This window comes from Fringilla coelebs, assembly GCF_963513975.1.
Source record: "Fringilla coelebs genome assembly, chromosome: 6".
NCBI lineage: Eukaryota > Metazoa > Chordata > Aves > Passeriformes > Fringillidae > Fringilla > Fringilla coelebs.
This window is the reverse complement of record NC_140034.1, coordinates 35,697,652-35,724,468: the sequence shown is the minus strand read 5'-3', so window position 1 is coordinate 35,724,468 and position 26,817 is coordinate 35,697,652. Positions and strand designations below refer to the sequence as shown.

The 26,817-nt window shown below is 42.2% G+C and overlaps 1 protein-coding gene across 1 annotated transcript in view; it reads left to right on the top strand.

The window, feature by feature from the left end:
* DPF3 (double PHD fingers 3) overlaps nucleotides 1-26,817 on the top strand; it is a gene marked incomplete at its 5' end in the record, with an annotated part of 153,497 nt that overhangs the window by 48,360 nt on the left and 78,320 nt on the right. The window contains 2 exons of the mRNA XM_084208038.1: nucleotides 18,235-18,395; nucleotides 23,407-23,514. Of these exons, the coding sequence (XP_084064164.1) occupies nucleotides 18,235-18,395; nucleotides 23,407-23,514 (269 nt within the window). The remainder of the gene's footprint in view (nucleotides 1-18,234; nucleotides 18,396-23,406; nucleotides 23,515-26,817) is intronic.

Sequence of the window (26,817 nt, the reverse complement as noted above, 5' to 3'; positions counted from 1 at the left end):
AATGTCATCTCTTGTGGTTCCCTTAGCTGGGGTCAGAGACTCCTTTATGTGCATTACGCTGATCAAGGATTTTTAACTGGGAATGAGAGCGGTAATCAACTGCATGGCTGGGGAAGGGGAGAGATTAAATCTGAGAATTGCCAATGATTGCCCCACGTGAAGAACAGCAAGCAGCTAGCACAACACATGCTATCATTATGCTCTTATGATTATTTTATTCCCTCAGTGACAGTAAAATGCTATCTATAGCAGAAAGGTAGGACAAAGTCCACCGTTGTTTAGCCCTGTGGTATTCAATGGATTTTCTGTGGGGCAGAATTGGGAGCAATTAGATTTATTATTTGGAGTGACTCATGTTTTCAGAGCCCTCTACCTGGGAGATTTCAAGAAAGGGAGAAGGGAAATCTAAGGTATGTTTGTGGTCTAAATTTAGAGGCCATTTTTGTTCAGAAAAGAGCAGCCATTTTTATATCCAGTCTTGACTCTGTAGCTGTGGAGAAGTCATTGGAGGGTGTTGTGGGATGGGATGTTTGCTGTGTCCTGACACTTCAACTTTGTCAGCAAGTTTTGGAGCATGATGCCTGAATAAAAGTGGGGTGAATAAAATATAAGAATGGTTCCTGATGCTGCTTCAAGCTCTGCCCATGTTGATTTTTCTGTTTGTTCAACACAGAATCAAGCTCCAGGGAACTGCAACAGACTGCAAACTTTTAAGTTTCACAGTCTGTGAAGGCATAAGTTACACAATGAGAATTACCTTTGGATTGATTAATTACTTTAATTTTAGTAGCCTAAACTGTCTCCTTCAGTATACCCTTGTCAGTCCCTCTAAAATGTCCTCTGTTGTTACAGAGCTATAGGAAGAATAGTACAAAGTGTCCTGATTCTCCTTTTGCACCGATGTAAGTCAAGAGTACTCTGAAGTTCACAGAAAGTGGTTCAGTCCTCTTCTAGAAGAGCATTTTCTTCATAAGAGAAAAACAGACTGTAGTTGGAGTTGGTTTATGTGAGGGAGATCTTCCTGGTGGAGAAAGAAGTTTCCCTCAACTCAAATTGCCAGTTTTGGCTAAGATGTGTTCTAGTTTCTAACAAACTAGTATTATTCTGGGTTTATTTTCTAGGCATTTGACAGTGATTTTGTTAATGCTTTAAAAATATGTTGCTTTCTTAGCAACTCCAGCTCCTAGAAGCTGGGGACTACATGAAATTTCCAGTTTTATTGCTGAAATTTCTGTCTCTGCCGACTGTAGAAATATTTACAATGAAAATAATCTACTAGTTCAGAAACAGGATCCAACTCATGACTTTCTGAGTGGTTTGATTTGGAAATTTTGTAAATACTTCACTGCCTTGAAAGATGAAAATACGAAAATAACCTGGTTTAGTGGAAGGTGTCCCTGCCCATGGCGGGGCATTGGAACTAGATTATCTTTAAGGTCCCTTCCAACAGAAATCATTTTGTGATTCTGTTAAATGCCAGGTGTGGGTTGCAGCTGGAATACAGGAAGAAAGTTGGGAATATCAGGATAAAAAAGGCTTTTTCCCCATAAGTCAGGGGCTAAGCTTCTTGAACTTGGACTTAGCCCCTTTCCTGCCTACTTTTGCAGTTTGACCAGATCTACCTGAATCTCAAGTTAAACATGGAACTTACTGGTAAAGAGCCAATCGAATACTACATTGTAAAGCTTCCAAATCTGGCCAGATTTGGAGCAGTATCTGACCTGACTTTTCCCCTACCATGATGATTCAGGTTTATCATTTGGAATGGGCCTTTATATAAATTTTTGAAGTCTGGTCATCCCTTGTATGCATTGTGATATGAAAAGAAGGATGCATAGGAGGAGTCCACAGTCCCAGAGATACTTTGTCATCTACTGACTTCTTTGTCTTCTTCTTTGCTTTTCTCTGTAGCATGGGATGTGGATCACCTCCTGACATGATCTAAGCACATTTGCCTCCCAAATCCCTTGAAATTTTTAATGCCCTAGAGCACTGGTGATGCCAGTTTTGTTTTTCTTGTGCAGCTTATAGGACTTGAGGAACCTGGTAATTTTTTTTTTTTTTTTTTTTTACTATAGATCTTAAATATTTTTAGAATACTGGGAATTTGTACCTTGTTTTTGTGGACCTTTGTGTGGTAAATGCCTTGTACATTATTTTGTAGGGTTGGCAGAGACGGGGCTCCACTTTTCAGTTTGTAATTTCCAGTCCTTTGTTGTTCAAAGACACACAGTCCCTGCTGTGTGCTGTTCCATTTACTGCTCCCTTTTCAGTCTTTTCTTGCCATCTTTCCTTACTTATTCAAATGTGTCATTCCCAATGGTATTGCTGTTTTGTTCAGTGGGAGCCATGATTAAAAGTTTCCCCACTGGACTGATTTGATTTGATACCTGTCTTTTCAACCTCACAGTCTTTGAACAAATCCCCCAGTAAATAGGCAAATACCAACACCAATGCTGTGGCCTCATTCTTCTTCCATCTTGTGCAGCTTTTTACCTTAGTAAAATGAGTGTAAATCTAGGAGAAATGGAAATGGACTTCTCAGTCCATGCAAACTTTAATGTCAACCAAATGTACAAGGCATGGGGAAATTATGTTTCTGAAGTTCAGGCCTTAAACCAAGACTGAAGGTGAACCGTAATTTATCATAATTTACCTGTTGTTACAATATTAAATGCTTTACAAAAGCAAGTTGCATTTTTTTTCTGCTTCTACCCTTTAAAATTTTTCTGTAGTGTTCCTCTGTTCAAATGTACTGACAGTTGCAATCACATGGAACAGTATTACCGCAGTAGCCATTTGGTCCTTCAGGACATTATATAAACATGTTCTTCAAGTGACTATAGAACATGCAATTCTGAAGGAAGCAGATAACTGTAGAGACAAGCTATATATTTACTGCCATTTTTGGAGCACTAACAACTCTCTAAAAAGTAGACATTGCTAGAACTTAGTCCTCTTCTTTCTGTAGAACCAGGTGTTCTGGGATTCTTCTTCAATATTTTATCAAGATTATCTCCTTTAAGTATGCAGAATTAACAGAAAACAGACATCAAAGAAACCTAAGCACAAGCATGCAGCATAAAGATTCTGTTAAGTGTCAGATTTGGGATATCAAAAACAATCTCAAAACCATGTCATCCTCTAGTAAATTATAGCCATAACAGTTATCACCTCAAAATCCTCTAGGAATTTTTGCCACAGATGCTTTCCAGATGCTGCAGCAGTTTCCAGCTGTTTCTGCACTTTTGCATGCACCAGAAAAAACTGAGGAACCTCATCAGCTGATGGGCAAATTTATGAAGGGTAAAATGGAGTAGGAGGTACTTAGTAGGAGCAGACAGAATCTCATCTAAGGTGCCACTGGCTGAAGACACAGATGCCAACCATTTATCAGCTGGCTTCATTCTGAAGGTTTGCTTTAGTTTAGTGTGCTCTGCACTCGGACTTGCCCTATTTCCTTCAGTCTTCTGGCTTGCTAGACCAAAAGGAGGAGAGAAAAATGAGAGCCATGAACTTATCATTCATATAAGCGTATCATTTTCTTATAATTGAACTTCTCTCTGGCAAGAAGTCACATGAAAATCAAGTTATGAGATTCCCCCAGCTCTGCATTACCCCCACAACAAGAATGACCTGGAAAATTTGTTATCTCAACACATAAAATGTCAAATGAACACCAGGCATTCATTGTATTCAAAACCCATATGTGTGTTCCTATAGCTCCTCTCAAGTAAAATACTCAAAGTCATTCATGGCAGCCTTATACCCAAGAATCCATGTGGCAGTGATTATTTTATAAGTATATGCAATCTGTGTATAGGCAAATAGGCAATGCTGTAGATGACTGATAGTCAAACCTGAAAAGTTTGCTTCTTGAATGGGCTGAGAGGAAGCAGCATGATCAGTAGGGTGTGGTACCTGCTGCTGTGCTGTGGTTGATGCTTTGCCATCATTGTTGTGTGCTGGTGTAAGCTGTGAGCAGATGCTTTAGTGCATTGCCAGGTCAGCACACCGGGACTGGCTTGTACAGCTCTGCAATTGTGCTTTCTTCCTGACTGCTGCAGAGAAGACTTGCTTTCCATTTCTCCATCTTTGTCCCTCTCTCTTTGACTACAGCACAGTAAAGAACAATCACTAGTTCTTTGAAATATTGGCTAAGCCTGCTTGTTTGTTGAGCAGAGAGGATCTGATTAAGCTACTGATTCCTTCAGAGCTCAGATGTGATGTTTAAGGAACTCAAGCTGAGCTATGTAATACATTCAATTGTTTTCCCTTTTCTGCAAAAAGTGTCCTGTGTTTCATTGAGTCACGTGGTGCTGTCTCCTAGTTTTTATGCTGAGAAAAATTTAGTGTGTAATGGATGAGTGTATGTTACACAAAATCTCCAAAGAGGATCTCAAGGGCTTTTCTTTCATAACCCTCACTAAAGGTGATTAGATTTTTTAGCATTCCATGCATGTGGCTTGTGGCTCTCTTTGGGGAGAAAAGGGGACACTTTGGAGAGAAAGGACATCACCATTCTGTTGTTCAAGTGATACAGCCAACAGTGCTGCTATCAAATAATAAGCTAACCACAAAGGAGAGCACCCCACAGAGGGCAGAGGGCATTTACTTGCCTCTTTTTACTCAGGAGCAGCTACAAGAGGATTCATCTATGTGTGATAGTCCTTGGAAGAAGACTTCCATGCCCTCCTTACATGTGACCTTTTTGCAGATCCTTTATTTTAATTCCCTTCTCAACTCCTGCCCATGGAGACACTCTTCCCTTCCCCCTTCCACTGCCTTGGAGCTGTTTTGCTTCTCCTGATGAATGTCAAGTGTTTTGGGCCTGCAGCCCTAATGGGTGGGGGCTAAGACTTGGATCTACCCCTGAGACACAGTGGAGCCAGCAAAGATGGGTTATTTTAAATTGTGTGGTGACAAGCCTTTTTTTTCCCCTCCCTTTTTGTTCCCAGAGGATAGCTGGGGAAGTTTGCTGTGCCAAATGGTTGGAATGTGTTTTTTCTCCTCTTCCTCTCCCTTCAAAACAAAAAGAGAAAACTTTATGCTGTGAATTCTGTTAATTGGGAAACATAAATCTAAACTGTAGTGTAGCATTGCTGGGCCTAGGCACCTATTGAAGTTTAATGAGGGAGCAGCAGCTTTCTCTTGCCCTCCCCTCTTATGCTCTCCCTACATCAAACTCTTTCTTGTGGTGCCATCCTGTTCCTATGGGAGTATGTGTGCATTTGTCCAGAGTTCTCATGGGTCTGAATGCAATATGTGACTCCTTTAAAATAATGCAGCCAGAGTGAGGCATGGACATTATTCCAGGCTGAAGTTAATTGGGTAGCCAGTGTAGGAAAAAGAAAGAAAGATTCCTCTGAGTTCCTGCCCTAAGTGGCTGCAAGCCCATTGAGGGAAATCCACTCTGCAACAGAGATTTAATGGTTTATGTGCCCTGACCATATGTTTTGGACTGATGACAGGGTTCCATGATGAATGTTACACAACTTTTTACATCTTGTATCAGGCCTGATATTTTCTCTGAACTTGATAATGAAGTATTTCCTTATCACTGCTGACTTTCCTTATCACTGGCTTAAGAGATATCTCATTAAATCCAAAATACAAAATAAGAATCCTTCTCCTTGTTCTAGCTGTGTTAATGAGAATAAATTGGTTCCCATCAGCTTGTACTGGATGCAATGGAGTCCCTTACACAAAAAGCCAACCTGAGAGGGCCTTGATCAGAGCATGAATGGGAGTATAATTAAACTGAGTGCAATAACATATACTTTAGCAAAGATAGACAAGTTCATCTGAGTGAACTCTGGAGTGAATGCCAAAAGCAAAAGCTTCCCTTTGGCACTGATGTTTCAAGAAGTAAAGCAATTCACATTGTGGCAGAAAGGTAGCTTGGAAGGGTAACAGGAAGAGAGCTTAATTAGAGGGTCCTGAGAGTCCCAAAATTTATTAAAGCCAATGCTGAGATCTCCTGCAGTAAAAAAAGAAAACTTACCCTCAGGTAAAATTGCTTCTTATGGTGGTGCAAGACAACTGTTCATCTTGAGTTCTGGATAATATAATGTTACCACACAAGGTATTTTAACCTGCTGGTAATATTTTACTGCTTTTGCCTACTAGCTCATCTGTGTTTATGTAACATTAAGCATTGAAACTCTTATTTTCATCAACTTTGCCAAGCAATTTTATCAACTGCTGCTGATGCAGCACTGGAAGTCTGGGAAGGGCTGCTTGCTTTTGCTTTGAGAGATGGGATATAAGGTTAGAGGGGGTGGATGGTGATTGCATGAGCAATGCAGGTCAGGTTACTGTTGGATTCCTCTTGCAAGATAAGTGAGAGCCCTCTGAAAGGTAATTACTGGAAAGCATAAATTCCTGAGATAACCTGTCCAAGAAGAAATACTGACAGGAGCAGAGGCCATGTGTTAAAGGCTAGCCATTACTCCAGGGCAATGGGCAAACCTCTCTCTCTCTCTTTTTCTGTAACCTCTCTTTGCTCTGACAGTTGACTCCTGCAGTTCTTTTCCTTCAGTTACTTGTCAATCTTTCTCTTGTCCTGTTTATAGACCACTGTGATGCTTGTCTCCATTCTGTGCTAATTGGGGTGCAGACAAGTGGAGACTGTATGCAGTTTAGTTCCATGTCCAAACTCTTGTTTAGTCATTGTCTTTGCTTGCCATTGTTATTGTCACTGCAGTGTTCAGGTAGCTTTTGCAGGAGATCTGAAAAAAAAAAAGGTTACTTTTTTATTTCTTTAACAGATTTTTGTATAGAAGAGCTTCAAATAGCTTTCAGCATGATCTGGTGTCAGCTTTGTCTCTGAAACAAGGAAATTACTGGATGGCAGTTGGGGAAGGAAGTCTTGCAGAGTGAGAAAACAAATTTCAGAGGAAAAGATGGAGCAAAACTGGGAAATAAGAAAAGTGACTTCTCTTTCTCTATGGCTTTGTTATGCAAACTCTCTGTGTCTCATCTGTAATGTAGAGATAATGATATCTACCCAGCTCCTATTTCCACTGGTTGATTGATTAATGACTGTCTCGTGATCCCTGGATTACACTTTTGCAACCTGCAGCTTGAACGACTGCAGTGTATTACGTACAGAAAGAAAATGGAACCAATGTGTTAGCTCTGGCTAGTTCCAGCTGGGAAAACATGATAAACTGACCTGAACAGCCTTGGCCACGTGTATCTGCTTCTAAGACCTCATTCTAAAAGTGCACTGAAGCATGTGCTCTCTGTTCAGCTGCCATCTCTGTTCAGCAAGACATTCAAGTATCTGCCTAACTTTGAGTTGAAGGGGACTTGCACTCTGAATAATGTGCTGGGCTGAACTGGGACCTGATGCTTGGTCACAGGCAGGATTTCATCACAAGTGTTTGAAGACCTCAGCCAACACACAGGGCCAAAAGTGAATCTGAGGTCTGCCCTAGCATAATGGGGATATGCATTAAACAACTGGAGTCTTTCAGACTTGCCAAAAGAGTAAGTTATTTGGGCAGAAGAAAGGTTTGTTATTTTGCAGTGATAGTTGCAGCAAAACAGTATTGCAGGCATCGCTAGTTGTTAAGTGAATTACAGGGCTTTTCTATTGAATTTAACTGTTCTACAGTAATAACCACCTCAATCTGATACTTGAATTAAGGTGGTGTTGAGAACAGGAAGTGAGGTGAAAGAAAAAGAGGTGCAAGGAAAGTCCATTTGTATGGGAACGACCATCAGATATTTGAGTTTCTGAAAGCTGGTTGTGGCAAGTGCTTTTTCTTTACTTTATTAGAGAGTTCCTCTTGGGTGCTGCGTAAATATCTGCAGAAACCAGGGCACAGGTGTTTGAAACATCACTCCTCAGAATTATATATTAGTATTTACAATGATGGTTTGCTCTGCTCCCATGGGATGTGCTCCAGGTGCAGAAGATCCTGTGCCTAGACCTTTGAGTTAGTTCCAGTGTGCTCTCAATACAGGGCATTCTTCATGCTAGGGGAGCCGTGAGATGATGTGTTGGATGCATCTGTTTCACCTCTTACAATTTTTATTGTTGCTTTTTTGAGGACTAATAATGAAACTTTAGCAGAGGAATGACCGTAATCTGCCCTACTTCCATTTGTGGGTAGAGCTGGGGGAAGGAGGTGAGAAAAGGAAACCTAATTCACAGTTATCTTGGGAATTCCCCTATGGAGCATGAGTCAAGTATATCCCTGCTGTATGTCTGCCAAGGCCAGCAGATTTATACAAGTACCAGAATGATTGTTCCTGTGTATTTAAGAGAAATAATAACTCCAAGAAACACAACTTTAGTTGCCTAGGCATGAGATGACTTTATAGAAAACAGAAAATATAATTTCCTCTTTTGATAATTATTGATTAGGTACAGTAGATTTTAGTGTTTTCTTACATGTGTATTCAGTTTGTCACACATAGATCATGACCAAGGACCTGAAAGTGCTACCCATTCAAGATTAGTAACTTCAAAGTATTGGGTCTAGCTGATTTTTTCCCCAAGGCTGACCTCAGAGGCGAAGAAAGCTCTAATAATTTTGTGGTTTCATGTTAGATCTATATAAATCTCTGCTTTGCTACTTGTGTGATCATTTTCACCTGTGCAAAAAGGATTGTTTCCTGGAGCGGCATTTCCTTTACAGCAGGAGATACAAGGTTCCTACAAAAGAGACAAGCCAGCAGAAAAATGTGAGCTTACTAACTCTTTCTAGTCAAAGGACAGAAAGTACCTAAAATATTAATGTAGTAACTGTTCAGTGTAGTGGGGAAGCTTGCATGCCATTTAGGAACATTTGTAGTACTCTTCTACTTGCATGTTTATTTTAATCTCTTTTAAATTCCGCCACCTGGGTTGAATGGCACTGTATATTTGTCTGCTAAATAACTGCACAAGGTGCAGGGAAAATCCCAGCCTGAGAAGCCTGAGAACTTCCAAGAGGGCTAACAGTGGTCAATCAGACCAGGACCATGCTGTAGAGCTCGGACATTTGGGACTCTGACATGGCTTAAAGCATGGGGCAAAACCCCCCTGGTCTTTCCTGGCATCTCACTGCCTGTTGAGCTCTGGTGGAGATATGTAGCTTCATGAGAGATTAGATACTTAGAGACACATGAAAAAGAATGCTCTTGTCACTTAGTTGATGTCATTTGGGCCAATGATGTAACTTCCATTTGCATTTGCTGTGTCTCCCAAAAGGGCTGTGCTGGCTGAGTGACCTAGCTGTCACCACTGATGGTGCGGACAGGCTTTTTCCCGTTGCAGGCAAACAGGTGTGCCACTTGAAGACTGACCCAAGCTGGTTGTACTGCTGGAGATATCTTTGGAGGCAGAAGGGGTTTTGTGAGCTTGCCCTCAGCTCTTCCAGGCAATGTCAGCTGGGTTTGCTTGAACAGATCGAATGGCCTTGCTTGAACTGAGTCAGGGAGCGCTCACACAAACATTGCCACTGGCAGGAGGTGTGGGAGCAGTAAGCTCTAGGAGACAAGCAGTGAAAAGCAGCAGGGTAGGAGGGAATGGGTGATATTTTTAGCTGGCACAGCTAGAGCTAGGAGAGGATTTCTGTTCATGATCTGAGCATCTTTTTAGTACAGACAGTGCCTGAAGTAATGCACACGATTTATTATTGAGGTAAGTGTAGGGTGTTACCGGTGTTCTGCAGGGGAACTATTAAAGCTACAAAGGAAGTCACGGCAGAGTAATTTGTAGAAGTCTGGTTTGCTGTCTTCCTGGTGCCAGCTTGGGTGATAGATTATGGTTTTAACCAGGAATGCAAAAGGTAGGATCACTGTGGGAAATCAGAACCATGGGAGCTGAGTGGATAGACTTTGTCTTTGACTACATCTGGCCTGTAAGACTATTGTTACACTAAGCCAAACAGAATTCTGGTGATCCCAGGCCCCAGAAGCTTGAGTTGCTTTTCTAAAAATATGTATAAAGAAATCTCTTAGATATTGTCATGTCCAATGTAATACTGTTGCTGAAGTTTTCGTTAGTTCATTCCTTTAGTAATTGGAGAGAATTTTTGACCTTTTAGGGGAGGTTAAGACCAAGCTGAATTCTGAGTGCTGTCTTCAGACACAAAAGAGGTCTAGGTTATTACCTTTCACACCTGTTGTTCATTTAATTGGATGATGCTGCATCTCTTTAAAACAGAAACTCTGGCCTGAGAAAGAATAGATGCTCTGAGATATCCCCAAGGAGTCTGCCTCTGAGATTAACCTAATTGGTCACTGTGCTGAGTCTAATAGAGATTGTATGCAATGACTGTCTCCGGAAACAACTTAGGTAGCCTGATGTATGACATGGAAATTGCTGCTGATGCCTCTTCATGGAAATGAAAGTAAAGTAAGAGAAGATGTGGACAAATTACCACATGCAATGTAGTATAATTGTTCACAGTCCAGTGTATTTGAATGGGGCTGGTAACTTAATCTTCTGAAATACCTAATTTCATAAGTACACATCAGCTTGTACCATACACAGATACCTCTTGTATCCAACCAACAACTCTGCATGTTAACAGGTGAGTGAGATGGGCAGAATGATCCCATTTTTCTGGCTTTGAGAACTAGGAATGTGGCTGCAGGCCCTGAACAGGGCCATGCACAGCTGCAGGAAAAGGAGCACCTCTTGTTCTAATCCTTATTCCTGCACAAAGAGGGCTGCAGCTCTTTACCCTGAAAGCCAGATTTTTGTCAGCAAGATACCATCATGTACCACACTCTTCTTGGCAGTATTAACTTGTGCTGCTGTTTCTTTTCTTTAAATGGAAATGCCAGCAGAGCTCTCATACTTCTACAATACATGCGAGGATGGGGCTAATCAGATCAATTTTCCTCAAATTGTAAGTTAAGCCTACCTTTTGTCATTTTTCTTCAAAGACAGACTTTTTGCATGAGATGATACCTGTAGTTTCACAGTGGATTAAATTACAGCCTAAGCCTGTTTCCAGAGCAGTGAATGTAGCTCACTCTACGAGGCTGTGCTCTCTGTTACCAATCAGCATCACACTGTGATTCGAGCAGTGAGCACCCTGTCGATTCTGGCCACAAGTAGCCAGCAGGGATTTCCAACCCATCAGGGGAAGTCTTCTAGTAAATACCTGCAAAAGGGGATTTCTTTGCTCTTCTACATAGAATGCTAATGCTGAATGCTTGGAGGAGGATGCTAAAAAACCTCACGTTGCTTCTACACTGATTTGGGATTCAACCTAGACTTGTAGCTCAGGGCATCTTCTTGATTGCTGTAATGTCTGGTCTGTGCCAGTGCTGACTCAGGAGCTTGTCATCAGCTCTCTGATGGCTCCTAATCCCTCGAACTACATACAGTCTCTGCACCTGCCACAGAGCAGTGAACAAGTGCTAGAAGCTTGTCTATTTTGACCTGTCTGCATGAGTTCTTCCAATGAAAGGCGTTAACTCTCCTGGAAAGTCTTTTGTTTACCCTTGGATCATTGCTGCTCCAGCAACACTTTCTGCTTTGTATACTGTTTAGTGGTCTGATTTGTGTAGTCTGCCTACTACCAAAAGAGTCTTGCTAGCCATTGTTTCTCTGACATTGCTTCCCAGGCTGGGGAATGTTATACAGTCTTCCTGTTGTCCATCAGGTGAAATTATGTATAGAAATGAAATAGCTGTCTCAATGGCTCTGGCTCTTGGAGACTGTAGATATGTGTTTCGAAAGCTGCCAAGTTTATGTAAAAAACCGAGAGCCCAGAAAGTTTGAGTCATTCTGTAGCACATCTGGAAATCCCGTTTTGCCTTTGCTCACGTTCACACCCCTTACATCATTAGAAAATGTTGTGCAGGGACAGATGCAATGGACCACTATGAGAAAACTGAATCTGCACATTCCTGCACTTTCTGGCTTGCCATCAGATTTTATGGTAGGATTTTGAGCAGTCTGTTATGCTTCACCTAACACCAGGAAAGCCATTCTCTATTCCTCTTGAATCTCCACGTCCTACCTTGATGCAGTTGCAAAGGGTGCATGCTTGTAGCAATTAAGCACTGCCTATAAACTAGAAATTCCAGAGAGTGCAGCCAAAGGAGGGGCCTAGCCAGCCCTTTGTTTTTTAACGTTCAATAGTTGTCTGACACTCTTGAATATGTCATATTTTCTTTTGCTTGGATCTTTTGATGAATGTTATGTTACCGTCTTGCAACGTAACGTGAGGATGAGCAAAGCAGAATGCTTTATCTCTTCTGGGAAGATGCTCTGGAGCTGAAGGTCTGCTGTCTGAAGATGCTACAGGAACCTGGTGATGCTGGACTCTGCTAAGCACAGGTTTCCAGCTGCATCTGGGTATAGAAAGGAGAAGCAGACGTTCAAGCAGCGTGAACTTAGTCCACTGTGCTCTTCATGAAAATCAGTGGTGTTTCAGAGTCTGTGAGGAAAAGACACGAGGACAGGCAGGGGATTGTGGTCTTCTTTGGCTTGCTTTGTGACAGGGGAGGTACCACAGTTTTGCAACTAGCTCTGTCTTTATTGCTTATCTAGCCTGAGGTAGAGAGTCAGAGTAGGGCAGTCCAGATGGGAAAAACACACATGAGCGTGGCCAGGCTTCAGCTTGAGAAGAGAATTATGCTGACTGGAGAGGAAGGCCCTTTTGGTGATTGTGTCTGTAAGATTGTCCACATTAACGATGTTAGTGCATAGTTTGTAATGCTTCCCACTTCCAATCAGCCTCATTCTGATCTCCTCTGACTTCAGCCTCTGCCAGCTATGCTGCCCTTGCTTTCAACACTGGGAGGTTTGGGAGAGTGCTGTCGGCATGAGGGAAAAAAAAGATACATAAACTGCATGTCATCAATGTCATGGCTGGCATTGCTGCCTGGATACTTCATCATATTCCCTGAAGGTTTTGCACAGATATTAAACAGAAGTGGCTGAAGAATTGAGCCCTGTGGCATTCTTCGTGTCACAGGTCATAGAGAGAAGGAGCAGCTGCCTGTCAGGGGCCTCGTGGGACCTGCTGGAAAGGAATAGTATGGCCAGCTCAGTGCAGCTCTCTCAACACTTGCCAAGACACGTAGTTGTCCAAGATGGTGTCTGGTGTTGCAGGCAACTGATAACTCAGGTGGTGCCTGCATGATTTCTTAGTCTCTGTTCAACTTTGTGAGAAGGCCTAAGACCTCACTGGTGCTTTATTTCCAGACTCATTCATGAGTGTCTCCAAAAGGAGAGTAAAAAGTATCTTCTGAAGCCGCATTGCACCACTTCTCTCATACCACTTCTCAGATCTCACCCAGTTTGAAACTGGATGGCTGTGCTGCTGAAAAACAAGTTCTGATTTAAAAGGTCTTTTTGGTTGTCCTTGCTGTTCCTCACAGTGTCAAATGATCTAAAATGTAAGAATAGAGACTAAATGTATAGTAAACATGGTCTTAAGGAAAGCAAGGCCCACATTTTTGATTGTGGCTGAGGACCACTGCAAACTGTAGAAGAGAAAGACTGTTGCTTTCTGTTACATGACTAGTCATTTCTTCCTGTGCCATCAGGTTTTTACTTGCCTAGTCAGGTAGTGAGCATGGCTTTAGAGGGAAATGACTAGAATGAGGCCTGGCCTGAAGAACTGGAGACAATCTGGATTCATACTCAGAGGTGTATGGTGGAAATTTAAGAACTGCCCTTGGGGAGGACTGGTTCTTTGTTATACAAGTTTTCCCAGGGTGATGTGGACCTGTAATCGTTGTTGAGCATGGCTGGTTACAGGTGTTCAGAGAGTGCTTGCCTTCTCTGGGCACTAACCTGAATTGTGTTAGGCACTGCAGGAGGGGCACGCTGGATTCTGCCTATTTTGAAGCTGTTTTAAAAGGTGTAAGTGCACTCAAAAATATGTGACTTTGCAGAATGGTCTGCGAAGTAGTGGTGGAGAGCTGCTCTGCTGCTTTCAGGGCCCATCAGGATCCCTTGTCAGCACAGAAACATCTTGAACATCTGGAGTGAAGTCAGGCTCCTGGTCCTTGTTGCAAATTTATGGGCTTATAAGACAGGCAAGTTCTTGGGTTTCTTTTTTTTCCCCCTTATTGAAGGCATGCCTGGACAGCAGAGTCATGGCACTAGGTGCTATACAGAGGAGTGTAAGTTGGAGTCTGCTCAGAAACCTCATGGTCTAGTTAGAGCTAGCAGGCAAAGAATGAGGGAAGGGAAGGATTGTTCTTCCATGGCTTTGTTATTAGCTGACCTGATTCCATGATAGAAAACCTTAGTTTCTTAACACTTAAAAGAAAAGTGACCTCAAGGAAGTCACAGAGTCTGAGCCTCTGTGCAGGTGCTTGCTGTCATGGCAGTGACTACCTGCAAGGCTGCACAGAATTGCACCAGGCTCTCATGGCAGTCCCAGCACCTGCAGGGCTGCTGGTGCTTTCAGAGTGCTCACCTCCCTGTTCACACCGAGCTTCCACTGCTCCCAGCCTGCTGTTTAGTTTCTGCCCCACTTTTTTTCACCAATAAAGAGCCCCCAAACTCACTAAACATTTACTCCTCTTATGCAGCTTTGCAGGAGTCTGCAATAGTATAGGTTGTTCTTTTCCAAGTGCAGGAGCTTTTATCAGTCAGGCAGAACTGGGTTATTTTAGTGTTCATGGTATGTAAGTGCAAAGCCTGTGTGTATGCCAGCAGTGTCACTGGCACGCCTGTCCCAAACATCTGGGCTTTCACCTGGGGCTCTGTACTGAAGGGCTGTGTGTTTTTCACGGTGTGCTGACAACTGTATTCTGTATTTCCAGTTGTGTTGCCTTCACTATGATTTGCCTTCCTTGTCCAGCAGTTGTTCATATCTGCTCCTTGCTTTTTCCCAGCATCTTTAAAATCTGCACATATGCTGATGATTTTGTGTCATTAATATCAATCTAGACAAGTCTGTGTGACCTTTAACTCCCCTGTCCAAAGGGAAGAATTGACCCTTGCAGTCAGTCACAGCACAGCACTGACTCATACATACTTTTCATAAAAATAATGAGGAAATTCCCCATAGTTTTTACAGATACTTTTTCAGGAGTTGAAGTGGAAGTCTTCCATAGCAACACAGTTTGGGAAAACTATGAAGCATATAACAGATAATTAATCTTTTTTTCTGACATATGATACACTTTATAATATTAATTTTTTTCCTCATCTTGTATCTCACTTGCTCAAACTCAGTGGATCTGTTTGAGATTCATTGGAGCTCATGTGCTTTCCAGTCTTATTCCCGCCCTTGTCTGTTCTCCAGCTCCATTGTAAACCTCCAGGGAGGTGGCTGGGATTTGTCCCACCTCCCTGACTCTGCAATGAGGAACACAATGGAACCTTCCCCTTTTTTGCTCTGATTTTAGTACACTTTCTGGTTTTTCCTGCATAAGATAAAACATGTTGTGTTTAGATATGTAGCACAATAAAGAAGAGAAAATATCTCTAAGTTTGAAGTTCTTTAAAAAAAAGCTAACCATAGTTTGGAATGAGTCAGAGTACCTCCAATAAAGACTAATGGTAAAACAAAACAATGAGGCACCCAAAAGTAATTTCACGGGAGCTATTTACCCCGACATATGTCATAAGGAAATACCATTTCTTTACTTTCCTATATTTGATTATTTGTCACTTAAAAAAAAAAATTCCAGTTATAATTAGGGCCAGGGTAATTCCTCAAGGTCTCAGTATCTGAATATCTTTCCAGTGAATACGTAGAGAACTGCATTTTTTGATCAAGCTTGTGTAGTGGAGCCAAGGCAAGCATTTTTAAAATATGGAGATGACTGAATACTTCTAAATTGTTATTTTTCTTTAAGGCAAAGAAAAAGCATATTTAAAAATCTTTAAAATAAATGTAGCGAAACAGCTAGAGTGCAAGATTTTGTCAAGAGTGAATTTGACCCATTAGCTTGGTTGCTTCTCTGCCATTAGGCTCTCAAATTCCCTTTTCTCCCTCTTAGAAAAATCTGAAATTTATTCTACTTGTTAGTGTGATTTAAAGCCAAATACTTTACATTTGAAGACTTATAGTTATTTTCAGTCTTAGAGCAAGGTGGGAACTGAAGCAATCTCAAGTCAGATCCTATATCTGTGTTGCTGAGATGTGTTGTTTTTGTTAATATGGATACTTTGTGGTGTGCATATTCTAATGACTGAAGTGATTTTTGGCATAAAGAAGACTTATGCAGTGCTGGCAGTTTTTTGTCACACAGCTATGCTTTTCTTTCCAGTAAACTCCTTAGAGTTAGAGAGCATCCCTGGTTTAATATAGAAGGAATCTGACATAGCTCTGAGGAAGCTCAAGTGTTTGTGGAAAGAGCTGTTAATCTTTGATCAACTGGGGTCTCCTTGTTACTGACTTTGATTACACAAGTGTACAACTTTAATTACAGCTTTTAATAAGATTTCATTTCTTCCTAGTCACATTCTTTGTATAGTAGAGCAGCTTATCTTTTCTTTCTCCCCTGCTCCCCTTCCCTTCCCCCCCTGCCTTTTTATGGAAAAGGGCGTTTGAGGTCATTGCAGGGGATTCAGTGTCCGGAGGGATCCTGCTGTACAGGCTCTGCCCGTGCTGCACCCTCCACTCGCTTGCACAGCCCAGAGAGCTCTTTCCTTCAGCTGCCCTCCACATATCCCTGCGCTGGCAGCTGCCCAGGAGCTGGTGGTCAGCAGGGGAGGACAGGTCTGAGAGGCACAATCTTCAAAAAGACATTCACTGCTGCACAAAACCTCTGAAAAACCCTTAGGAAGTCTCTGTTGCCAAAGGATGATCTGACCTCCCCGTCATTGGCTAACCTGAGACTTGGGTAAATTGAGTTCTGATCATCAGAATTGAGAAGGGGGAACTTAAAGTGCCTCCCTTGGTATTTGCTTCCCTAAGCCTCTGCTTATGGCCCCTGTCAGTGGTAGGATATTGGTCCAGTATAGCCAAGATGAGAAGAGTTTGACTTCCATGGAAATCATAAGGTACAACTGAGGAGTCGCTTAAAAGGTGCGAGTCACAAAAAAGATACAGATGGCAAAACAGAGCAATTTGCACTGATTTGACATTCAGAGGTGCGCAAAATTTTAAAATGCCAGTTGTGCCTACGGAAGAGGATAGTGGGGAAAACAACTAATAGAACAGCAAAGGGAGCTCCTTTTATCTCTGTGCATGCATCCCTTTGGCTCGCTTGCTGTATGTGCTATACTCTTTTTGCACACTAATGAATATCAGAGTCAGAGCAAGTTATGCCATCTATCACTCTGCTCCTGTTTTCTAATGAACTTACCCTTAACAGGTAGCTTTCCTAGCTATTCGTGTCACGAGTGAATTTCACCTTGACAATAGATCAAGAATGAGGTTCAGCAGTGTGGCCCACCTACTTTGCAATGCTCCAGCATGACAGCTGCTTTGTGTCCTCAGGGTAGCTTTACTTTGATGCTTTTCCCTGTTTAGAAAAATTTGGAGGGAGGATTTTGGTAATCTCCAGCAGGCAGAGTTTTTAAACCTATCTCAAGGGAAGATGAAGATTCTACAGAATTTTTGAACAAACAGTTATTTATGAAGCAAGTGACATTGTCTTTAGAACTGTTATTCCCACTGGGCTCCAGAGAAAAGCAGCATTTGCCATGCTGGATCTGACTGGTCGCTGCTGTAGCCTGCTGCTCCTGGCACCTCAGGCTTCACTGTGGAAAACTCTGGAAGGCTTATGACAAAACATCTAGTCTGACCATTGCAGATATGGCTCTAGTTATTAAGGGGTGTGTTTTCATGCCTCAGAAGCACACAATAAGAGAACTATGGTCTTTGCTCTTATGGGCTCTTTGGCACCAGAAATGCTGGAGCGAAGTTCTTCTAAACTTGGCTGGCTTTCTGGTTGCTTAAAACATACTGCAGCAGTTGCTGTAACATGGGATTGAAATGACTGGTTTGCTGAATTGGCTGGACAAACTACAGGGGAAGGGAAACAATCAAATGAGTTCACTGTGGTGTACATGGGCCTGACCCAGGGTCATGGGGCAGTGTGATTGCATCATTTGCTCATTCAGTAGCCACGCTGCTACTGAAAAGATCTGTGTCTGGTTCCTGACAGCTTGATCTTTTGATGAATTTGACATCACTTTCTGCATGATCTGCTTCATCAGTGTCTCCTGTCACCAACATTTACATCTGTCCGGGCAAAGTTTTTCTGTTTATCCATTTTCAAACCAACCTCACGTTCCCTTTTCCTCCTCTTGTTGGAGGGGGCAGCGCAACCGTTCTCACTGTGCCCTGTCTCTCTTGGCAGCCTCGGGGACCAGTTCTACAAAGAAGCAATTGAGCACTGTCGCAGCTACAACTCTCGGCTCTGTGCCGAGCGCAGCGTCCGCCTCCCCTTCCTGGACTCGCAGACCGGGGTGGCTCAGAACAACTGCTACATCTGGATGGAGAAGAGGCACAGGGGACCAGGTTGGTAGCGCTGTGTCTGTGCGTGCACGGAGGGCTGGCCACTGAGCCCTCGTGGGGTTTAATTAATAGGAGCTCAGACCTGCTACAGGCCACACAGAGGAGAAACTGCCTAAACCTCTGTGCCTGCAGGGGATTTCCTTTGGTAACTGCAGAGAGCTCATGCTAATTACTCTCTCTCTATGCAAAGAGATGCCTGGCATGGTAGTTTCTAAGGCTGCATCATTGTAGCTCTTTTCATGCTATCAATCCCAGTCTGTAGCAGAAGACTCAATGCTCTGCTCTAAGCGAGACTGGAATTACCTCCAAGATGGAGGTGGGAGTTTCTCAGATGAATGCTGAAAATAAGGAACTATATTAGGAAGGATATAAAAGTGAAGTAAAATATAGGAGAGTCCATTAATTGAATGAATGTTGTTCTAATGGTTAGAAATGTGCCTATAAATCCTGATTCTGCTTTGGCTAGGTTAACTTGGATATCAGTTCTGGAGCTGTGTTCCCTTGGGTACAGAAAGAAGTTGGTGCATTTCCTTAAGGAGCTTTGGCTAATGCCTGTTCCACAGCTCAGGGAAGCTCAAGGGAAAAGAGCACTGTTATTTTTGTAGACTTTGGTCAGTTGTTCCTTTGTTAGACTAAATCCATCTGAAATCCGTTTTTGAAAGGCAAAGGACAATCACCAGTCACTAAAGACTGGAGATGTTGCTCACACAGAAGTCCTTCTGAACCCCAAGGGGAATTTGGCTATGTTGTAGCTCAGTATCTGACCAGTAATTAGCTCAGGGAATGGATTTTTAACAGCGCCAAAATGTATTTCTAACTTTTTTTTTCCCCCTCCTTTAGTGCAGCCCAGAGAATCCAGGCAGGAAGGGACCTGGGATACATGGGCACTGGAAGTATGACATGCACACGTGCATAAATATGTGCCAGTTCTCTAAACAATATTTACACCCTCCCACCTTCACCCTCCACCCTCTCAAATTCTAGATCTGAAATTATGGGAAGGTGAAGCCTGCTCTAATCTCCTCCACTGTCTGGTTTACAGGAGATGAAGTGGGAGGAGCACATAGGATATTCCTTTATGCTCCTGGGGCTAAGAAAACAATTGCTGCTTCTGAAAAGTGCCTAGCTGAGTCTTAGCTGAAACTTTCCTTCTCCTCTTTCTAGGATATACTAAAGGAAGGATCCTTGTGCTCTTCCTATTACTAAAATATCAAAAGTAGATTTAGTGTTGTGTTGCAGTACTACAAGAAAGCTGTTTATATAATAAAATGCAGCCACTTCCGGTGCAGGAGACAACAGGTCTTTTTACAGTGTTAAAAATATCCGAGGAATACTTCAGCTACAAAAACTGCTGGGGTAATTCAGGACTTCTGAACATGCTTCACAAGATGGGAGTTTTCTAAACTTCTGGACTAACCCTTCTTTGGTAGGGTTGCTTCTTGACCACAATCATGTTTTTTGTTTCAGCTGAGAATTCTCTAATCCTAAGTGATTATGCTGGGCATAAATTTTTCTCTTCCCTTCCCTTCCCAAGTAAGGTGCTGCTATTTTTATCCTTCTGAACACAGTCAGAAGATAGATTTATGTATACACACACACACAGGTATACATCCACTGTGTTCATCAGTAAAGTTTTGTCAAGAGCATCTTCCACAAAGACAGACACAGATAGTCTTGTGTGGGTCTCATTGGCATCTGTGCACGTGCAGAAGGAATCATCATGACTGTGTTACAGCATCACACCAGGAACCAAGATGTCTTAATTCTTTGCCTTTCTCAGCCACAAGCTTTGTGGATTACTTTGAGCAAATTCATTCTGCAAATCTTCCCTTCCTCACTTCTGCTAGTGAACTGTTTGGCAGCTGGCCCTGCAGAAGGGTATAGGTGATATTTCTCCTGCAGGTCTGCACTGGAGACTAATGGTGGAACATTCTTCACAAAGAGTATCAAGTGAAAGAAGCCTCCTGCATCTGCATTGGCCACCAAATCTGATGACTTTGTTGTTTTGAATTAGAATAATCAGTGTGAAATGAACCAGCCCTCCTCCCCCATGTTTGCTTTTCTCTTTCTTGATTTTTATTAGCCCATTTAGTGCTCCCCTGAGTGTCTTTTTGTAATCTATTTCTTGTAGTATTATTGTGAGTCAAGGCATCCCTCTACAGTTCTAGCATGCCTGGTTTTGGTCTGTACACAATGTGCTCATGCCCATACTAAAGGGCTCTGAAAATTCTCTGCCAACTCTCCCAGTATCTGTCTTGTGTGCCGTGCTCACTACCATTTACTATCCCTAACCTGAAAAACTAGATAAAGACAAATAGCAAAGCTCCAGGACCTCTTTTCACTTACACAGACTTGAAAAACAGAGAAGAGCCAGGAGCTCAGCATATTAACCTGAGTTCTTGCTGTTCTCTTTGTTAAAGGAGTCAGTAATCTGCATCTCATGATAAACAGTTCAGGGTTAATTTCACACAATACTGCACATAACTCCCTCCTTTACCCCTCCTCCCCTGGCCTTTCACGCGAGCTTTGAGTTATGACTCTCCTACACTAATGAGATAAACAACATAACTCACTGCAGGTTCTGCTATTTCCTCTGTAAGCAAATGGTTGGAACCTTCTCTGGTTGCCCTATAAGGTCCCAGAGAGAGAGACAACCCACAGAGGGCTGAAGATGGTGATATGCATTATTTCCATATTCACTCCAGGACTGCCTGTGAAGGAGCTGCATTCAGAGCATTCACAACTGACCCTTTCCTTGTTGCCTCTCCTTTGTGTACCATCTACACTTCATGTGAGCCAGCACAGAGACAGATGAGGAACAGGGTAGGGAAATGAAGGTAGCATTGGTGGGTTGAATGAAGTGAAAATCTGGTATGTGTTTTAAGTTCAGTGGATGGCGGTATATTAATGAACAGGTGTACTACAAGTGGCAACAGAGAGCTTACCTGAAGGTTTGCAGAAGTGGATGTTGGATCATCTGTTTCTAGTTGATCTACCTGCTCCTCTCTAAGGAAGAGGCTCTCCCAGTTCTCCTTTCAAGTTTCTAGTTGGGCTTTCAGCATGTGTATTTGACTTCTGGCTGAATCCAGAACTGCTCTTTTATATAGGAGTGCTCATATTAACAAATATTCCCCCCAGACTAGTAGATCTTTGTTCCTCTCTGTCTGGGACAAAAGCTGTGGTATTTAGTCCTTCAAATAGCTCCTCTGTGGAGGCCTGTGCAAGGGAGGGCTAATTCTCTGTCTTATTGCTTTGATCTGGCAATTGCCATTTCAGTGTTGTCTTCAAGTCCTTGCACAGAACCTGCTGAGAAAGGGTGGGGCTTCTTGCCTCCACCTCTTTAATTACTCACATCAGAGCCAGGCACAATCCACCTCGTCATTATAGCAATTGTTTGCAGTGGTTAATGTTTGCAAAGCGGCATGAAGAAGGTGTCCAAACACTGGATAAGTGCTAGTTATTCACATTTTTATTTCCAAACCAGTTTTAGGCAACCTGTTCTGAAATGTGTCCTTCTTGGGATGTGCACAATGCCCAGCTTTCTGGGCATCAGTGAGAGAAGGGCATGAAAAGTCCAAGTCAAACAGCATTCTGTGCCCTGAAACAGCCAGAATCTCTGCAGATGCTCATCACTTGGCCATACTCAGGTAGTATGCCATAGGTGCTCCAAGGCTTTGGAAGTCGGTGGAAGGTGCTGGGGTCTAAACTGACATTCCCAAAAGTCGAAATATTTAAAACCAGGAAATTAGGTCTCACCTGCAGAATTTGATGAGTGAATTCCTTCAAGGTGAATTATGTTATTGTGTCTCCCTCCCAACCCCCAACTAAGAGGATATTTTTTTTTTATTATTATCCTCATTTGATCTGGTGAGTTGCTTTTGTTCCCAAGCTGACATTCTCTCTGGCTGCTTCAGAAGAGAGGAGACAACTCTTGGACCATCCTCCTGTCCTTGAGGTGTTCTGCTTTACTGGCACCCCCTTGATGCTGTCCAGCTGTTCACTGTCAGTTCAGTTTCAGATATAGCAACACCACTCCTGTTCTCTCTCTTATGTGGTCTTACCTAGTTTTTGAGGACAATGAGTCTGGAATTGAAGTCATGCTTTGTAGCCCCTTCAGGACTAGAGGAACAGCAGAAGGGCAGAGGAGCCAAACCAGAACTGGTGGACAGAGAGGGCAGGAAAAGCAGAGGAGAGAATTAAATTCCTCCAACTTTTCTTGCTGGGTATTTCTGTGTGTCATGACTATCTGGGGCAGTTGAGGATACTTTGAAGCACTTGTCAGTGTGCTTCTGTGCCCCTAGTAGTGATGCGTTCACAAAGGCCTGCTGTGTCCTGAATGCAAGAGAGAAAAGTACAGCTCAAACATTGGCTGAAGGGTGTCTGTCAGGAGAGCCAGGGCAGCTCAAAACCCAGTGATGCCAAATGTGATTTAAGGGAACATGCAGTGATACAAACATTACTGGTGTATCTCCTCCCTCATTCAGAATATTGGCATGAGGAAGTGAGAGTCAGAATTTGTATTCAAGCAAAAGCCCAGAATGTAAACAAAAATACAGAGTCAGACCTCTTGGGTCTTGGTTTGCTCCCGTTTGGAAGACACAAATTTCCTGACCTGCTCTGTGCATCAGGGCCTCAAGATTTGCATGTCAGAACTTCATCTCTTCTCTCTCAAGGGGCTTTCTCTGCCTGTGGAGGAGGCATCGCCCTTGTGACCCAGGAGAGTCTGAAATTCTATTTACCCTGAAGAAATCACAAATTATTTATGTGCAGCTCTGGTTTCAGTGAGCTGAGTGAAGTGTCTAAGTGAGACCTAGATTCTCTGTAGGCCTGATCCCAAGAGGTGCTGAAGAGCCTCAGGAGCACTGGATGCCTTGAGTGTGCAGCTCTGCCTCACGATTTGCAGGATTGAACGCTCCAGCAAGGAGATGCTGGAAGGGCAAGAACAAAGATGCTAGAGACGGTGCTTGTGGTTTACAAACTGAAATGTGATTAATTTTTTGCCTTTAATCTTCAGGCCTGGCCCCAGGTCAGCTGTACACATACCCAGCACGTTGCTGGCGCAAAAAGAGGCGTTTGCATCCCCCTGAGGATTCCAGGCTGAAGCTGCTGGAAATTAAACCTGGTAAGTATTTGTTTGCCTGCCTCTCCCAAGCTGCAGAGCAGCTGGCATACATGCAAACCTGGCATTTAGACCTTGGACTTTATCTTTGCTGCTTTCCAACCATTTCTCATTGCATCTGTTGCATCTTACTTGATTTGTTGTAACCATAACCACCAAACCCTCTGCATAGAACTCATCCCTTACAAAAATGTGAACAACTTATATTGAATGCAAGGGAAGCTGAATTTACCTTCTGTAGGGTTGAATCCTGGCTTCTATTAGAAAAGCAACAAGGATTTAAAGAATCAATGTATTACTAACTTTTCTTCAGTGAATTACTAATACAAAATCTCACTGGTATCTGCTGCCTAATCTTTGTGAAAGAGACCACTGTGTGTGTGAAACAGTAAGTATAAGATAAGATTTTTCTTGGTGGGCTGTTGGCGAGGGCTATGACCAGATTATGAACAACAAATAATAAAAAATAGGGAGCATATGCCACATTTGTGTATTTCTGTCTGACTGTATGTGTACCTTTGTCTATTATTCTTTCATTCTTCTTGTCCTTGCTACTCTTCCACAATTAAACTATGTGAAGTGATGAGTCTGGATGCTGAATGAGTGACTGTAAAGCAGATGTGGAGGAGCTGCAGCTGTGTCAGGTAGAGTGTAGTGTTGTGCATTCTTCCTTGCAGTTCATAATAAAGCCTTGCTGTCTCTGGGGTCAGCTATTATGAGAAAGAGGGAACACATATACTCACAGCTGTATGTGGTTTTTAAGAGGTGAGACACTGTCAGTTTAAAAAGTACAGGAGAAAACCCCCAAATGTAAATTAGAATATTAAAAAAACCTGTTTGACAGAAGAAGGTGCCTGGGAACTAAGCTATGCTCAGCAATACTGACGATTTTGCTTCTATGCAGTAGTTGGTGGAGAGAGAGGAAAGGGCAACAGAGACAAGTTCAAAACCCATTAAAATCAGAGGCAAAATTCCTGTTGATTCTGGTAGAAACAGTTTTCCAAAACTCCCTACCTTCAGTATAGGAGACGTCAAGGGACAGTTGAGGAAGACATTCCTATAACCACTCAGCTGGGGTTCAAACCAAGGGCAAAATCCCAGCCAGAAAATAGAACTAGACCTCACAGCAGAGCTGCTTAGAAAGAGCTGATGAAATCAGTCACGTACATTGATGAAAATGAGACTGGACTCTACGAAGAGGATGATGTTGGCTCATAAAAGTGCCTACCTTAGACTTTGTGATGATGCCAGTACTGCTGTGCCTCGGTAATTTTGTAAGGGAAAGCAGTAGGGTAGAGTTTGACTCTTTTTTGTTTGCATTACTCTTCTTTGCTGTACTCACTGAATGCCAAATTAGTGCATCCCACATGCCACAGGGCATGAAAGGCAATTACCACAAAGTTATCAGATAAAGAGACCTCAGCATGTCTGTCTCTGTGTTGTTTTCCCTGCTATAAACATCTCCTCTGCATCTCAGGAGTGCTACTTTTGTTGCATTGCCGGTGGCAACCAAATAAGGCGAGTTATATTGCTCTGCCATTTAAATCTATTTTCCAACCAATTTCTATCTAGTGATTAACTTTTCTTATCAGTTATACCACAAAACAGTTTCACTCCATCTGTGCATATCCAGAATAGACTCACTAGCCAAAAGTGGGATTTTCCCCTTCTCTGATCTGAAACTGGAAAACCTATGGAACACCTTGGACCTCCATTTAAAGGTAGCTTTTGAGAATTTGGGAGAAAGAGAGTGTAACTTATTTGCAACATGGACAGCAGAAATACTGTAGGTTTTGGAGGGGAATACTGTTGTAAAACCTAGCGCTGAACCTAGGAAGCTACCTAATGCTGACTTCTTTGTCCTCACTTAAACATGAGATAGTTGTGTGGGGAAAAGATGTGGAAATTTAAGATCTATTAAATACCACAGAGATGACAGCTGTAGGACATATAAAATAAATTTGAAAGAAATCTAATCTATATGTCCCATTGTTTCACTCCATCTAGGGCTTGGGCGTTCTGTTCATTCCTTAGAGCTGTTCTCAGCAGTTAGAGAGTGCTTATGCTTGGTTAATATGCAAATAGTTGATTTTTATAGAGGAGACTGTGAAATTGTTAATATATTTTGATAGATTTTTATAATTGTTATATGGCATGTGCAAGCAATGCACTTCTACAACATCAAATTAGGGCTAAACCTTAGTTCCTTAGCTGTATTATGTTTACTGCGTAGAAGTACTTCTTGTAAGTCAACCACTGTAACAAACACAGAAGAGGATCTTTTATCCAAAAGTTGCAATTCCAGCAGTCAATGGGATTGGCACCAGGGGTGTGAATACTTGCTTGGACTGCACCTGGGCTTTTAGAGTGGCTTATTATAGGAAAAAGTTGTATTCAGAAGTTCCTGTATTCAGAAGACGCCTACATAACTCAGGAGCTACACAGACCTAGGATTTTTGTTTTGGTAAGTCATAGCTAGTCATTGGCTGGTCAGTAAGTAGAATCAAACCATTGTCTTGCCAGCAGTTCGAGGGTACAATAGATCATTTAGTAACAGTATAGTATACTATTTTAGTTTATAAAACTGAAATAGTTTTATAGTTTCAGGTTTATAGTTATAACCTGTTTTTGCAGTTTTTGTAGTGCATGACACAACTCAGTGAGTGAGAGTTTCACATTTTGTAATACCAAAATCTAATGAAGAAAATAATCATGCTCCAACAGTCTGCTGTTTTTTTGTAAAATGGAAGGTGTACTGTAATATTTTTCCTGGGGTGAGTTGATGCCAGCTTCTTAATAGAAGATGGTAGTTTTGTTGTCCTGATATGTTGGTTTTATTTGGTTTAAAATAAAGGTGTTTGGTTTTAAGAATAGTTACAGCCAAAGTTGTGCAGGTGTGAACCCTGGAATAGGAATTGCTGATGGAGCCTTTAGATGTCTATTTTCCTCTGCCATGTATTCAGAGTTACACGGATGCATTGCCTCACTAAAGTGGTTTGTTCAAGGGCCTAGAAATGTTCATGTTTGTGCTATTTCTATGTGTCCTCCCTCCCATCCAGTAGCCTATCCAGTAGATATTCAGGAGAAATAAATTATTGCCAACACTTACTTATGATATTGCCTTTACTGACAATACACTCAATATTACAACCAGATCTTCAAGATTTTTACTAAGTATTCCTGACATCTACTTTCATATGGCCTGGTCTTCATCTTTCATCTGTAATTCATATTCTTATCATCAAAAGCAAGCATTATGACTCAAGTGTAGCCTAGAGTTCATTGTTGTCATGGGAATGAGCTGTT